This window comes from Pseudophryne corroboree, chromosome 2 (genome assembly GCF_028390025.1).
Source record: "Pseudophryne corroboree isolate aPseCor3 chromosome 2, aPseCor3.hap2, whole genome shotgun sequence".
Taxonomy (NCBI): domain Eukaryota; kingdom Metazoa; phylum Chordata; class Amphibia; order Anura; family Myobatrachidae; genus Pseudophryne; species Pseudophryne corroboree.
Genome location: NC_086445.1, coordinates 864,787,013 through 864,804,464, shown reverse-complemented (window position 1 = coordinate 864,804,464; position 17,452 = coordinate 864,787,013). Strand labels below are relative to the sequence as shown.

General features: G+C 48.2%; 1 protein-coding gene across 3 annotated transcripts in view; it reads right to left on the bottom strand.

Annotated features, from left to right (window-relative positions):
- Positions 1–17,452, bottom strand: part of LOC135049903 (adenine phosphoribosyltransferase-like) — a 184,236-nt gene that overhangs the window by 90,373 nt on the left and 76,411 nt on the right. The window contains exon 1 of one of the 3 annotated variants that reach the window (XM_063955886.1): positions 977–1,115. The exons of the other annotated variants lie outside the window; for them this stretch is intronic. Within the exon in view, the coding sequence (XP_063811956.1) occupies positions 977–1,100 (124 nt within the window). The 5' untranslated portion in view covers positions 1,101–1,115. Of the gene's footprint in view, positions 1–976; positions 1,116–17,452 lie in introns of those variants that run through there. 3 annotated transcript variants of the gene reach the window in all.

Sequence of the window (17,452 nt, the reverse complement as noted above, 5' to 3'; positions counted from 1 at the left end):
ACACCCGAATCCGACAAAAAAAATTCGGTGAGGTTTTGCCAAAACGCGGTCGAACCCAAAACACGGCCGCGGAACCGAACCCAAAACCAAAACACAAAACCCGAAAAATTTCAAGTGCACATCTCTAGCTAGCGCCCACTACCAAGCCTCTTGTGAACATATCCAAATACGTGCACAGATGATTGTTTAGATGTATTAATTGTGGACCAATCCACTTATAGGGCTCCACTTATGAATCATGTGACTATAGTCTTTGTGTCCGTGGTAGCACCCCCCATTTTTTGTGATGACTTTAGAGTGAAACCAAATTAATATATTTCTCTGGGGGCCTCTAACTTAAACAATACTTACCTATACTTTAGCCTGTGCGCCCTTATCTCTAGCCATTTCTTTTCATAAACTCAGTCATCGATTGTCTTAAGGGTTGCGTCCCCCCCGCATGTCTGGGAAGATGATCGTAGCTGTGCTAAATTCTAAATTTAGCACAGCTACGATCAACTCGGAATGACCCCCTAAGTACCCAGATTGGGGACTGAATACACTTGTAAACTCTGTCCCCCTGCTATGACCCTCTGGTACCGCTGAGGTAATCTGGAGTATCTCCGGAGGAGCTGCGCGTCCCTTTCAGTCAGCGTCTGTGTCCACTGCAGAGGTAAATTGGCACTGGTGAGCTGCTGGATCCGCTCATAGTGAAGCCCCACCCCTTCAATGGCGCGCGGTCTTTCCGCACTTTTTTATACTGGCTGAGGTAATTTTGTGCCTAAAATGGAGTCAGCCCCCCTTTAAGTCTGTGATGCCAGTTTGGGTACTGTGTACACATATAGTGTACTGAGACTCAGTTCGCTCCCTCAGAAGTCGTGCGTCTGCACTGTGTCTGGCGACCCAGCCGCCCCATGTGCAAGCCGTGCGTCTCCATACCCTCATGCTGCCATAATGGCCGGCGTTCCGCTAATCGGAACAACGGCTTAGTACTCACCACTCTTGTATCTTCCGGCTCTATTACGGGTGGCGGCGTGCTGTGGGAATGTATGCTCGCCGTGGTGGGGCTTGCGAATAGTTCCCTCAGGAGCTAGTGTCCTGCCAGCGGGGAATGGGACCATTAACCCTTCAAGAGGTTTGGCCGTTCCCCCCCTATGTCCCACGAAGCAGGCATGCTGGTGCCATCCAGTCCCACCTGAAAATAACAAACAGAAAATAAATGCAGAAAACTCTTCAGGAGTTTCCAGCGACGTGACTGGCTCTTCTGGGCACATTTTCTATCTGAGTCTGGTAGGAGGGGCATAGAGGGAGGGGCCAGCACACACTATCAATTTCTTAAAGTGCCCAAGGCTCCTAGTGGACCCATCTATACCCCATGGTACTAAATGGATTCCCAGTATCCCCAAGGACGTAAGAGAAAGTAGACAGTGTAAAAGGTCAACAGGGTCAAAAGGTAGACAGGATCAAAAGGTCGACATGAAAATGGTCAACACAAAGATGGTAGACACAAATTTTGTTTGCATTTTTGTGGTTTGTGTGGATAGTTTTGTCATCTGGGACCCTCAGTTGTAGAAAGACATTGCTTCGCTCACCACGCTTCAAGCTCGGTGGCTCGCTGCGCTCGCCACAAGGTTTATAAGAAACTCTGGGCAGAGGCGTAGCGTGGAGCCATGGCTCCCGGAGCAAGCGCACGCACGGCGCCCCCCCCCCCGTTCCTCTCCCCCCTGGACAGAAAGAGGTGAGAAGAGGGGAGGCAGATGCTGGGCAGAGAGAGAGGAGGGGAGGCAGATGCTGGGCAGAGAGAGGGGGGAACAGATGATGGGCAGATAGGGGGGAACAGATGATGGGCAGAGAGAGGCGCACAGATGCTGGGGTGAGGGGGGAGTCAGATGCTGTGGAGAGAGAGAGGAGGGGGACAGACGTTGGGCAGAGAGAGGATGGGGCAGATGCTGGGCAGAGAAAGGGGGGGGCAGATGCTGGGCAGAGAGAGAGGAGGGGACAGATGCTGGGGAGAGAAGAGGGCAGATGCTGGAGAGAGAGAGGGGGAGGCAGATGCTGGGGAAAGTGGTGGCAGATGCAGGGCAGAGAGAGGAGGGGAGGTGATGCTAAGCAGAGAGGAAGGAGGCAGATGCTGTGGAGAGAGAATAGGCTGGCAGATTCTTGGCAGAGAGGGGGGGGGGGAGATGCTGGGGAGAGTGGGGCAGAGAGATGCTGGGGAGAGGGGGGGGGGGGCAGACACAGATACTGGGCAGAGAGAGGGGGACAGATGCTGGCCAGAGAGAGAAAGGAGAGGGGGTAAATGCTGGCCAGAGAGAGGAGGGGCATCAGATTCTGGGGAAAGAGAGCAATGGGGGGGGGGGGGTCGTTCAGATGTTGGGGTGAGAGGGGGCAGATGATGGGCAGTGGGGGGGGGCATATACTGTGCACAGACTTTACCAGTGACGTGCGGTGGGGTGAGGCACGGCCTTTCCTGTCATACTAACCTTTGTGCCAGAGTTTTGACTGTGTAAAGTATATGATAAATACAAAGAATATGTTAGAAATATCTCCTTTGCATTATTCTAATAATTTTTATAGCCAAAACTTTGGAGTAAAAAGTCAATGGCAGGCCTATCTTTTCCGCTCATCTCTGATCAAAACTCACCAAATTTCCAGGAGTTTATACTGCTGCACCTGTGTATAATGCCCAGATGTACCCTTTGACTGTGTGTAAATCTGGCTCTGGGGCCAGCTAGTGCCTCCTGAGCCATTTAGCTCACCGCACGTCCCTGGACTTTACATAAAATGAAACATGTACAGTAGCAGTGAGAGAGAGACAGAGGCTGCTTAAGTGGTGGCAGAGTTAGGCAGGAGCTATGGAGACAGGAGCAGTTACTGTGGAGACAGAGGAGGCAGGCTTAATTCTCACAGACAGGGGCCATGCTGTGAGATCCTCCGTGTTCCAGGGGTCAGAGGAGCATGTGACAGATCCTCCAATCAGGGGCTCTTCTAATCAGCATGTGCCGAGCTCCTCCAATCACAGCTCAGCACATGATCTTCTGACCCCATTGCTGATATCAGGGAGGAGGAGACTGAGGCTCGGCACCGCTGAGTTGCAGGAACTTCGCCTGCTGCTGCTCTCTCACAGTGAGTCATATAGGCTCTAATTCCCCCTCTCTTTCCTCTGCTGCCGGCGCCGCTTCTTGTCATGCAGTGTGACAGGCATAGCGGCAGCAGAGCAGGGAGAACGCCCGTCACTGCGCCTCCCTACTTTGCAGACTGTGCTTAGTGGGTAGCGCCGGGCCTGCCCGCAGCGCTGCCAGACGCCCTCTGAAGTTTCCGGCGCCTGGAGCTTGCGCTCCCCCGGAACCGCCATCCCTACGCCCCTGACTCAGGGGGTCATTCAGACTTGATCACATGCTGCTGTTTTTCGCAGCGGTGCGATCAGGTCTGAACAGCGCATGCGTGCGGCCTGCAATGCACAGGCGCATCGTTGCCTGGCGACGGATTGAAAGAAGAAAGCGTTCACTGTGGCGAACGCATGAAGATTGACAGGAAGAGGCCGGCCGGGGGTGTCAACTCACTGTTTTCTGGGAGTGTCTAAGAAAACGCAGACGTGCCCGGCCATTTGCAGGGAGGGATCCTGAAGTCAGCTCCAGGAAGGAACATCGCAGCAGGTGAGTAAGTCTTGAGCTGCGCAGAGACTACACAAACTTTTTGCTTGTGCAGCTCTCTGCACAGCCGATCGCACGCCTGCACAGCTCTAACCCCCTGTAGGCGGCGATTACCTGGTCGCAGTAGTGCAAAAAATAGCCTGCGCGTGACCAGGTCGGAATGACCCCCTCTATGCGGACATGAATAGAGAACGTATGAAATAGTCCAAAAACATGTACAAAATGTTTACAAAAATCTGTCTACCTTTTTTATGTCGATCATTTTCATGTAGATCTTTTGACCCTGTCGACCTTTTGTACTGTCTACCTTTTTAATTTTGACCATGTTGACCTTTTGACCCTGTCGACCTAATGTCTGTCTAACATATGGTGTCTATCTATTGACTGTCTCTGACTAGACACTGTCTATCTATCATCCAGATACCCATGCCGGGAGCAGCCCGTCTATTTTGTCAGTCCCGTGCCTCACAATTTCTGATAGTAGCCCTGACTGACAGGATTGTGTCAGCTAACCCCACGCATGGAATTTTTGTCTGTGTGAAGGGTAATTATTTTCTTATATCTGATTATATATTATTTTATATGAGACTTTATATTATATGAGCCATTATATTATATGATCCTTTCCACCAGGCTTCCAAAGGTAGGGAGATAACACTCCCAAAGTGATTAGACTCACCAATTCCCTGTTGATGAGAAACTTTAATGGCAGGTGCACATACAAGCAAAGTAACCAATAACATGTTTTGTGAGATGTACACAGTGTCGGACTGGGGCATGTAGGGCCAGAGGCGTAACTAGGGTAGGGTGAGTGGGGCACATGCCCTGGGCGCCTTGGCAGGCCCAGGAGAGAGGGGCGCCGCCGGCGGCCAGGGCATCATGCCCCACTCGCCCCCGTCACGCCAAAATGTGAGGGGAGGAGAGCGCAGCATCTCTCCCTCCCCTCACCGCCGCTGCCAGTAGTGCTGCGTGTGTTCGGTCTCCGGCGGCGTTAGCCAATCAGAGCTTGCGGACCGGCTCCTGATTGGCTGCCGTTCCGTGAGCTTTGATTGGCTAGCGAAGCGGCTCCACACAGCCGCCGGAGACCTGGAGCGTTGAGGGGAAGGAGAGGCGCTGCGCTCTCCTCCCCTCACATATCAACACAAGCGGTGAATGACCGGGGGGGCACAGTGGGGCATGTAACTGGCACTGTGGGGCAATGTAATTGGCACTGTGGGGCAATGTAACTGGCACTGTGGGGCAATGTATCTGGCACTGTGGGGCAATGTCACTGGCACTGTGGGGCAATGTCACTGGCACTGTGGGGCAATGTCACTGGCACTGTGGGCCATTTTCAGTGGCCACACCCCTTCTGGTGCGTGGCCACACCCATTTTTTCACGCACTTGCTTCTTTTGGTGTGTGTTTTTTTTTTTTTGGGGGGGGGGGGGCGCCATTTTCCATCTTGCCCTGGGCTCCGAAAACCCTAGCTACGCCTCTGTGTAGGGCCCACCGGGGGGATGCAGTGGTAGGGGCCCATGTTTCGGGGTGTGGTCAGTCCGCAGAGGGGGTGTGGCCACCCACCACATTGGTTTGACTAGCCATTAGAGAGTGCAACATTAGGGCCCCATCATTAAATTTAGTAAATACTGCTGCTGCTGCTGCATGCATGATAATGTACCAGATTAATAACAGCAACGCACTGTAGAAAATATACCATAGTCCAGTATAAGGTAACATATATATATATATATATATATATATATATATATATATAAAAACACACACATTATATATATATATATATATATATATTTATATATATACACACACACACATATATATATGTATAATTCATAATATAATATAATATAATAATATAATGTGTAATTCAAGTGCACAGTCTGGAACCTGATCCTTAGAGTAGGAGGTGGGCCACCAGGCAGTGGGGCCCACCGGTGGTTTCCCCTGTACCCCTGTGGGCTAGTCCAAGCCTGGATGTACAGAAGTGCAACAAGGGAAATCAAGATGGCTCAGACATACTATTGTGGAGTTTGTGCATTATTAATCACTAAAAACAAAAAAACATGTATATGATTACAGCTGATGGCCTATCCATGCCCCAAAAACGGCCATGATGCGCCTGCGTTTTTGCCGCCACTCCCAGTTACCTCCCTAAATGGTCCTGTCCTGTCAATCACTCTGCATAAAAAATCTCAGTGCAAACGGTTCACACATTGCCAGATTGAACGGCACATCTACATGGGAAGATGGCAAGACCTTTATTTTGATACCTCTAGTGGTAGAGCAAATTTTTACATTGCTTGCACACGCTTATCCCGTAGACTTTACATGGGAATGTTGCCGCTCCACAATGCCCAAGCCTCTACACAGTGAGACCTTTATTTTGATACCACAACCATATTTTTACGTTCAGCCGTTCTTTCAAAATAGGTCTCCCAGTAAAAAAAATACAGTGCACGCAGGAAACAAGTGGTGCATTTGGGGGCACCGTGGGTGGATTCAACAGTTGAGAGGAACATGCCACCTCTAAAATCCTTCCATGACTTTCACTGTAAGTAGTCACAGCAATTATCAACAGTTTCTGGTAGAGGCTTTTGTTTTTTAATACACACACTCATGTTACTCTACATTATGCACAGACATCTACATTTTCTCCGACTTTCTACGGTCATGTTCATCTCCTCAGAATGTTTTTACCTCTTCATCTATTATTACCTTGCTTCTTTTCTCACTGTTTTGTTCTGAATTGTAAACAGCAACTCAAAAAGCTGGGGCTATATAAGTTACAGGTACAAAAGGTTGACATGTACAAATGGTCGACACACAAATGGTCATTACAAGATTTTATTTATTTTTTGGTGGGGGGTTTCCCCATTTTTTCAATGTTTTCATACTTTACCATACAGGTGGACTATGACTGGGAATTGTAACCAGTGCAAGCGCAGCAGTAGCAGACACAGGCAGGGTTAGCACCCAAGTTGTACTTGTGGTCAGTGCCCAGTGTACTTGTGTATTGTGCTTTTGCCACATTAGGGATGGGACTAAGGGGTCTATGTACTAAGCCTTTGAGAGAGATAAAGTGGATAAAGCTCCAAACTGTGATTTTCAAACACAGCCTGTAACATGACAGGAGCGGATTGTCTGGTACTACATCTCTCTCCACTTTATTTTTCTCCAAGGCTTAGTAAATAGACTCCATACACAGTGGTATATCTACAATGAGTGCAAGGTGTGCGGTGCACATGGGCCCCTGAATCCAGGTGGGTCCACAATGTACACCATGCACCCATTTCTTCAATACTCACCTCTCCAGAGTCCCTCGTCGGCGGCTGCACCTCTCCAGAAATCACCAGGAAAATGGTGTAGCAGCCATTTTCCTGGCATTTTATGCATGCGAAGTATAGAAATATCTGGGAAAATGGCCATGGCGCCATTTCCCCCAAGATCTGCGCATGCTAAATAGAGTCTGTGCCCCCTAGTGATCAGACTGTAATGCATATTTGCCTACCTGACCCTCTCCATGAAGGAGAAAATGCTCTGTTCCTGGACTTTCCTGGTAATGTATGATTGCCATCACCTGTGGTGAAACACCTTTCTTATCAATTAACTAGCTCACCACAGGTGATGGCAATCTTAAATTACCAGGAAAGTCCAGGAACAGAGAATTTTCTCCCTCATGGAGAGGGTCAGGTAGACAAGTATAATGTAATGTGCTGCCCAGCTGCTGGATACAGAGTAGCTAGCATACCTCCCAACATGACCCTCTCCAGGAGGGACAGAATGCCCTGCTCCTGGAAGTGCCTCTTAATTTATGATTGCAGACATCTGTGTTGAACAGGTGAATGGATAAGAAAGGTATATCACTACAGGTGCTGGCAGTCATAAATTAAGATGGAAGTCCAGGAGCAGAGCATCCTGTCCGTCCTGGAGAGGGTCATGTTGGGAGGTATGGAGTAGGGGACCCGGACGGAGGAGGCTACACACAGGGCTCTTCCTCTGTTAATACTCCCCCGAAAACACATATTCGTCACAAAAATGGTGGACTCTCTTCTACTTCAATACTTCTAGACCATAGGCGAATCTGTGGGGTGGTCCGGGGGTGCACCAGACCACCCATTACCAAAAATAAAATTTTATTAATTTATTATTTTTAATAATGTGTCCTCGCGGTCAGGAATAAATTTGCTGACCGGGAGGACATTCACGCGCTGCAGCAGCTCCCCAGCTCCGCCCCCCTGTTTGTAATAATTAGTTATATATTTTATTGTTTGGATGATTATACTGTATTTGGTGGGATAGCACAATTTCAAACATGGTGCTAAAACTGGGACCACCCATTACCAGATCTCTAGTTTCGCCTATGTTCTAGACCTGTGTCTGTGTCATATCTGCTATTACTATTTCATGTGTGCAATATTATTACTCACCTGTGTCCTGCTCCAGCTTAAGCCTGGTACAAACTAGGTGATGCTGAAATGCCAGCGATGAACGAATATATCGTTGAACGATATAGTGCATTCAATGATATAGCGCGTACACAATGACCGTTATCATTCAATGATAACATTCAGTGACGTCACCGCCGGCATTCCCGAACATGCAGCTCAGCCCGACATTGATGGATTGACCTGTATTTTAGCTCAATATTCGTGATTGCTGAACGACGTGCGGGAGTGTGCATCGTTCATCGTTCACCAATAATAACCCCATACACACTGGACGATATAAGCCCAAAAATAAATTATAACGACATTTATATCGTTTTCGTTTATTTTTTAGGCTAAAATCGCCTAGTGTGTACCTGGCTTATTGCATCAATGTAACCCATTTCATCTGTAACACCTTCCTCATCAATACATACACAGAGAAAATGTTCCTCCTCTGCCATCCTGTTCATTTTATACCACACTACAATGAGCAGGTCCAGTGGCATACCTAGATATATTGTAGGCCCCAAGGCAAAAGTTTGAAAGAACTCCTACGTACCACCCAATAGCGAAAACTACCTTTGACAGGGAAGGTGGGCCCCTCTCAGCTCTGGGCCCCATAGCATCTGCACTGCCTGCACCTATGGTAGCTACACCCTTGGACCCAATGCATGTCGACCTAATGAAACACACTCGGTGAAACACATTTCTTATCCATTAACCTGTTCAAAACACATACCTCGCAACATGATTCTCTCCAGGAGGGACAGAATGCTCTGCTCCTGGATTTCCCTCTTAATTTATTATTGCCACCACCTGTTCTGAAACACATTTCTTATCCCTTAACCTGTTCAACTCAGGTGCCGGCAATTATGCATTAAGAGAGTCCAGAAGAAGAGCATTGTGTCCCTCCTGGAGAGGGTCATGTTGGGAGGTATGAAAACAGGTGCCAGCAATCTTAAATTAAGAGAAAAGTCCAGAAGCAGAGCGTTCTGTCCCTCCTGCAGAGGGTAATGTTGGGAGGTATGTGTATCTTTATTCCACCCTTTATCTTTCCTCTATTCCCAGTCCTCACGTTGTGGGACTGAGTCAGCATTTTGAGCAGCTGGACAAATCATTCTGCAATGCAAGGGATGCAAATACTTTTTAAACTCAATAATGGGAACTGCGCTCACTTGCCCTAGTGGGTGTTAGCTGCAGGTACCTAAAGAGATGAACCTTTCTCTAAATGCACAATTAAAATAAAAAAATGGTACTGCACTTAAGGGCCATACACACTAGATGACTTTGCGATTACAACGATTTTGAACAATATATATTGTTCAAGTCGTCCAGTGTGTATGCCCATACCAACGGTCGATGTGCGCATCTGTGTTCGTTAAGAGCAGGTCACGGGTCGGCCATGCATGCAGCTCAATGTGAGCATTGTCACTTTTGACATCGCTCATCACGGCATGTGTGTACGAAGCCATGATGAGCAATGTGCACAATGTGACATTGCTCCTCCTCCCCGCATCCTCCCTGGCTCTATCTTACCTGCCGCACGCCGGAGCTGGATGCCACACAACCAGCTCAGTCGCCTGCCTTCCATGCCCACTGCCCCACCAATGTACAGCACACTGTGGGGTCAGCGAAGGAGAGGGGATCCTGCGAAGCCACGCCCTTTTACATTAGACGACGCCCCTTTTTGGGTGCCCGTGGCTCTGGCGGGCGGTGTAATAATTTTCACCCACTGCCCCACCAATGTATAGCCCACATTTTATTACAATTTTTCCATTGTGCCACCAACGATTTCCACTGTCGGGACTGTATATATATATATATATATATAAATTTCCACAAAAGGAGTCGCAACACACTTCCAAGTTATTTGCTAGGTGCCAGGTCAGATAAATCACATGATAATGTCCATTTGCAAGTGAACCTTTGCAGGAACCAAGCTAAGGATAAACCAGCACACTATTGGTTTGAATGAAAGATTTTTCTGTATTCAATAAAGTGCAATGTATTTGATGCAAACATGTAGCACAGGTGATTTTAGCAGCAACATATCTAATGCAGTGATATACTTATCATCCCAACAGCCGTTTCGTATGCCTTCATCAGGGGAAACATAAGTTTAACATGTTGATCAAAGCACTGCACGTCCTGCAGTGCAGCAAAGTAAAAGTGCCAAGTGCATCAGAGGAGGAGACAGGGATCGAAGATTACTGCACATTGAATCCAAATGGATCTTCGAACTGGGCACCATCAGCCCGGGTGGACTGAACGAGAAATTCTCATGGAACATTTTTTTATAATTTGTTGTCACCCCGTTACACACGGTGTCATTGGTTGGCTCAGCCATACATAGCCACCTGTTTCATCTTAACATAGTTGGCAGCATAACATAGATTCACAGTGCTCATATACAGACATCAGGCAGCACCTGGTGGAAGCATGTCCCCATCAGAGGGTATTATGGCCCACATTGGCACTTTTATGTGTAGCCATTTCAGCAATACCACGAGTCATGCCATTAGTCTTTTGCCCATGCATTACATACTGGTCACAGTGCCTGGCAGCTGGCAGTCATAGCTAAAGCCGTGGCACTTGGTCTAGTCCAGTTGCTAGCCCTTCCTACTAACTCCAGAAAGGACACATTCACTCTTTTATCGCAGTCCAGCATCCACCAGGTCCTGCCACATCCTTCCATCCCTCCGCACCCGGATAGCACTTAGCCCCACGGCGTTGTAGTGGTTCCCAGGTACCATGGTGCTAAGTCTCTTGCACACTTTTTAACACACTCATTTTTAAAGCACGGTAGCCTACTGAGTCACTGACACGAGCACTTGGCAGATAGCGTCTCAGTTGCTACAGCAACACGCTCCTTCACGCAGACGTCACTCAGCCGCAAACGGTTACTGTGGCGTCTCAGTCACCATAGCAACAGGCGCTGCCTTCCAGACGTCACAGAGCCGCGACCGGAAGTCCGGCGGCTCCGTCCACACACCTGCACCGCGTTGAACTTCACAGGGATATAAGGTAAGCTCTTGCACCCACACACTGTTATACACCTTGACAAAGGGGCATGTAAGCCCCGAAACGTCGGCTTTCTGTAACTTTCTTTGAATACAATTTTGCTTGCTTCACCAAAATCCTCGAGTGCCGCTGTCTTTTCTGGATCTCTACATTGCTACTACAGAAGGCACCGGGGTACCCTCACGCTAGTCAGGAGAGTGCCAGTCCCATTTGGGATATTTATGCAATTTTGGCGCACACAGGTCGCACTGTTCGCCAGCCGGGGTCAAGGCACCTCCCCCTCAGTGACTTTTAATTTTTTTTATTTTTTTTTGATCACCATACTGCAACCTTTTGCCCAGGTGGAGTTCCACAGTCACTCACACAGCGGTGTACACCTCAGCACCAGGTACCCACCAGTAACACTGCACGCACCAACCATGGAGACCGCTTCCGCTTCAAGGCACGATGATGACACTCCGGGATGTAGAGGGATGCCATCAGTCCTGGGCGAATCCTTCAGTTTCACCGATGATGACGCGGAGCGCCTCCGGTTTACGGAACAATTGGGCGCATCAGAACGCGCAGGGGGCATAGAGGATGTTTATCATCAACTACTCAAGCTGAAACGCCGTGAATGCGACTACCTACTGCACGGCATCTCATTGTCGGAATATCACCGCGAAAAACTGATCCCACGAGGCTTCAGGGTAAGGAACGTCCCCACCATCGGGCGGTTCAATCCCGAGTTCTGCAAGAAGTGGGTAGGCATACTCAATAAGTGCAGTCTCGACCTAATCCTGCTGGTTGTGGAAGAATCGGGGCGAGAATTGAGGCAGACCAGAGAAAAGATCTCCAAGATAGAGATCGAACACCAGTCGGTCCTGCAATCAGACGGCAACCACGATTGGCTTATCAAATTGCAAAAACAATGCGAAGATTACAGGAGAGACTTAATTAAATTTAAGCGCAACAAACAACAAATAGTCAGAGAAGACTACGACCTGAACAAAGTATACAGATGGTTGATGGGTGGCGAGGGTGGACAAAACACCACCTACAATGCCAGAGGTCGACAAGGCTGGAGAAGACGGCGGGAGCAAAAGTCATTCACTGCCGGCACTTCAAACAGTGACAGTGAAAGCGCCTTCCTGGACTCGGAAGGATCAGCCAGGGCACAACCGGTCCCTTTAGGGACGCCTGCGGCCACCCCGGCAGAGCAAGGCAGAAGAGGGCGCCCACCCGCAGGGGCAAGCAATGTGCGCGAATTGAAGGCGCGCGCAGCCAAAAAGAATCCTTAATCTTCAACCTATCCAGTAGATCCTTCTCGGATATAGAACTGAGAGTTCTGGAGAAGGGTCTCTCTTTCGTACCTACCAACCCATACAACAAATTTCAGTGGCAAATTGACCTGCACCGCTTCTCACGGAAGCTGAGATTGCAGGAATTTTTTCAAAATTCTAATTCTCAGGATCCATCAAGTGCTTCTTTCTGCGAAAGATTCTATCAGACCCGACATAGGTCCACCTTCGATCCCCCTTCATCCAACCCCTCCATTCAAGCGTTCACCAGACTGCTGGATGATTCAGTCGCCAAATATACTGCAGCGACACCAGTTATTCACCGAAATCTTTCCAAGGCTGAGCAAGCAGCCCTCAAACAACTGGGGGCGTACCGTGATGTAATCTTCCGGCCAGCGGATAAGGGAGGGGGTTTAGTTATCCTCAATCTCTCCGATTACATCAAGGAAATAGAGGGACAACTGGCCGATCCGGAGACTTACGAGGCCTTGTCCCACGACCCCACCGCTGAGTACCAGCAAGAACTGGAACTGCTGCTTGACAGGGCAAAGTCCAATGATCTACTAACAGGAAAACTGTGCGAAGCCCTCAAGCAGGATCACCCACGAGTACCCCTGTTCTTTGTGGTACCTAAAATCCATAAGAATGCCACATCCCCGCCCGGCAGACCAATCATAGCTGCAAGAGAGTCCATTTTCCAACCCATCTCTATATTCTTAGACGGCATCCTGCAACCACTGATCGTCAAACACCACAACTATATCAAGGACACCACCAGCTTTCTGGAGAGGATCAACAGCATAGGACGGGTTCCTCCAGGGACCTTAATGTGTGTGATTGACGTAAAGAGCCTATACACGAGCATCCCCCATCAGGAGGGCCTTCAAGTCATGCAGGATTTCCTCACTAAGGAGAAGATGGATACCCTTGACACAGAGCTCTTCATGCAACTCCTCACTTTTACCTTAAAGAGGAACTTCTTCATGTTTAATGGAAAATTTTTCCAACAGAGAACAGGATGCGCAATGGGGAGCAACGTCTCCCCATCATTCGCCAACGTCTACATGTTCCAGGAAGAACAGACTGTATTCTTCGACAACCAGGACGTAGCGCAGAACATCTTGCTGTTCGTCAGATACATAGACGATCTGTTCTTACTCTGGACAGGGGACAGGGCACGATTTGAACGACTCATAGAGGAAGCAAACAACAGACCCTCCACAATCAAGTACACTTACAACATCAGCAGCGAATCAGTAAATTATCTGGATGTCAGGATAACAGTCAAGGAAGGATCGCTAATCACCAGTCTGTTCTCAAAGCCCACAGACAAGAACGTTTTACTGAGGGCCAACAGTCATCATCCAAAACCCCTGAAGGAGGGACTCCCTAGATCTCAGATGATCAGGGTCTCTAGGATCATCAGTGACCGCTCCACCTTGGATCAAGAATTAGGAAACTTGGTTGATAAGTTCGTACAACGTGGTTATGACTACCATAAACTCCAGGCACAGAAAAAAGAGATCATGACTATACCGAGGGAATCCTTACTGAAGCCCGCAGTCCGCAGGAACCAAGCGGTTATACCGTTTGTGAATCAGTTCAGTACAGCAAGCCCAGTAATTCAGAGAGCAGCCAGGGCCCTGTGGCCCATAGTGGCCTCAGATGCAAAACTTCCCACGTTTAGAGAAAAACGTCCGATGCTATGCTTCACCAGAGGCAAAAGCATAAGAGATATTATTGTGCACTCGGACATCACGGGGTTTCAAAGCGAGACACAACGACCCTCCACTTTTCTCTCAAAGGTCCCAGGATGCTACAAGTGCCCCAAATGCACCACTTGCTACAACATGACCACGGGGTCTTTCTTCAAGCATCCACACAAAGAAAAGATCTACCAGATCAGACACGTGGTAACATGTACCACCACACATATAGTGTACATTCTTACCTGCCCGTGCCATCTAGTATATGTGGGCAAGTCCATCAGAACATTCAGAGAGAGGATGGCCCTTCACAGGTCAGCAATCAAGCAGACCCTATCAGGCAAACCCTCTGAACAACCCGTGGCTAGACATTTCGCCCTGATGGGCCATTCACTGAATGACTTAAAGCACCAAATTATCGATCACGTACCCCGTAGCATCAGAGGAGGAGACAGGGATCGAAGATTACTGCACATTGAATCCAAATGGATCTTCGAACTGGGCACCATCAGCCCGGGTGGACTGAACGAGAAATTCTCATGGAACATTTTTTTATAAGTTGTTGTCACCCCGTTACACACGGTGTCATTGGTTGGCTCAGCCATACATAGCCACCTGTTTCATCTTAACATAGTTGGCAGCATAACATAGATTCACAGTGCTCATATACAGACATCAGGCAGCACCTGGTGGAAGCATGTCCCCATCAGAGGGTATTATGGCCCACATTGGCACTTTTATGTGTAGCCATTTCAGCAATACCACGAGTCATGCCATTAGTCTTTTGCCCATGCATTACATACTGGTCACAGTGCCTGGCAGCTGGCAGTCATAGCTAAAGCCGTGGCACTTGGTCTAGTCCAGTTGCTAGCCCTTCCTACTAACTCCAGAAAGGACACATTCACTCTTTTATCGCAGTCCAGCATCCACCAGGTCCTGCCACATCCTTCCATCCCTCCGCACCCGGATAGCACTTAGCCCCACGGCGTTGTAGTGGTTCCCAGGTACCATGGTGCTAAGTCTCTCGCACACTTTTTAACACACTCATTTTTAAAGCACGGTAGCCTACTGAGTCACTGACACGAGCACTTGGCAGATAGCGTCTCAGTTGCTACAGCAACACGCTCCTTCACGCAGACGTCACTCAGCCGCAAACGGTTACTGTGGCGTCTCAGTCACCATAGCAACAGGCGCTGCCTTCCAGACGTCACAGAGCCGCGACCGGAAGTCCGGCGGCTCCGTCCACACACCTGCACCGCGTTGAACTTCACAGGGATATAAGGTAAGCTCTTGCACCCACACACTGTTATACACCTTGACAAAGGGGCATGTAAGCCCCGAAACGTCGGCTTTCTGTAACTTTCTTTGAATACAATTTTGCTTGCTTCACCAAAATCCTCGAGTGCCGCTGTCTTTTCTGGATCTCTATATATATATATATATATATATATATATATTTCCCACAGTCGGTAGCACTCAGGTAAATAACTTGTAATGAAACACTGCTCTGTATATATATGTATATATATATATATATATATATATAGTGTATTTTTATCACCGGCGCTCCATGCCTCTCATCCATATATGACCCGGCGCCTTCCAGGACAGTTTATTAAGCAATAAAGGTATAATAATTCGGTGGCACCAGAAGTACTTATGCATTACTTCTACGTTTTGATTTTGTTAGTCAAAACCGTCATCCAGAATTCCTGATGAAATTCACCCAGAAATGCCTCCACAATATTAAAATATGTAAATACAGATGGAGCCATGCTAGTCGTGGCTCCGTCTGTGACTAGGCGTGCCCGCCTGGGCGCACCTAGTCACTGTGAGCGTCTTTGTCTGGATGGGCGCGTGCTCCTGGACGGAGATGCTCTCCAAACACTTGATTGGACAGAGTCTCCATCCAGGCGGGCGGGTGCGCGTGCCCAGACAGACGCTTACAATGGGAAGCGGTTCTGTGCACTCCCGGCGTGACTAGGCGGATGGATCGCCTGGTCACGCCGGGAGTGCGCCTAAGCCAGCAAAGAGGCTCCATCTGTAACGTGCCAATTCCTAAGATATCTTTCATCTTTCAAATTATTTGATAAATTGCTTAATGTGTACACTCAGTTTCGTTTGTCAGGGCTCTGGGAAATTCAAGGGAAATTGCTCATCTTCCACATTGTTTATCTTTCACATTGGTTATGTCTTCTAGTGTGTAGGGCCCTTTAGAGTTGAAGTGCTGCAAGTTATAAATTGATTAACACTAACATAAGAATTACAATCAGAAGTATGTGGTAAATGAGATTATTTAATTCTTTGCTTATTAAAGCTCTGAATTATGCCCTGTATCTTTGGCCACAGCTTTATTTTCTGCTCTTACCTTGCTTTTGTGCCCTCTCCATGATTCTTGTCAATGGGGGTCATTCCGAGTTCGCTCGCTAGCAGTTTTTAGCAGCCGTGGAAACGCTATGCTGCCTCCCACTGGGGGTGTATTTTATCTGAGCAGAAGTGTGAACGAAAGGATCGCAGAGCGGCTACAAAGTTTTTTTGTGCAGTTTTAGAGTAGCTCAAAACCTACTCAGCGCTTGCGATCACTTCAGACTGTTCAGTTCCTGTTTTGACGTCACAAACACGCCCTGCGTTCACCCAGCCACGCCTGCATTTTTCCTAGCACGCCTGCATTTTTTCGAACACTCCCTGAAAACGGTCAGTTGACACCCAGAAACACCCACGTCATGTCAATCACTCTGCGGCCAGCGGTGCGACTGAAAAGCTTCGCTAGACCCTGTGTGAAACTACATTGTCCATTGTAATAGTACGTCGCGCGTGCGCATTGCGCCGCATGCGCAGAAGTGCTTTTTTTTTTGCCTCATCGCTGCACAGCGAACGAATGCAGCTAGCGAACAACTCGGAATGACCACCAATATTCAGTCCCAGGAGAGTACCTGATGCTTTGAGCAGCTGCACCCATTAAAGCTCCACCCCCTGATCAGAAGCAGGGAGAGCCCGCCCATAGTTTCTCATTTAGGGGCATATTTATCACAATTTGCATTTTAAATGTAGACAAGTGTGGAGATAGAGCATGCAGCCTGTGTCTGATAAAACACAGCCTGATTTTGTGGTAATCACCACTGAAAGCTCTAGTGAAGGATAAAAAGTGGGTTGGACCCTCATACATTTATATTTTTATTTATTTTTAGCATGCATAAGTATGTCACCTCCATCTGTGACATCACATAATCATCCATTGGGGACTAGTTTGCTGATGTGTGGAGTACACGTTATGATTGTTTATTTTGACAGAGCATTAATTGGGTAAAAGTTTGTTAGATATGCAGAGGCGTCACTAATACTGGTGGCACCCGATGCGGAAGTATAAATAGTGCGCTCGGCTTT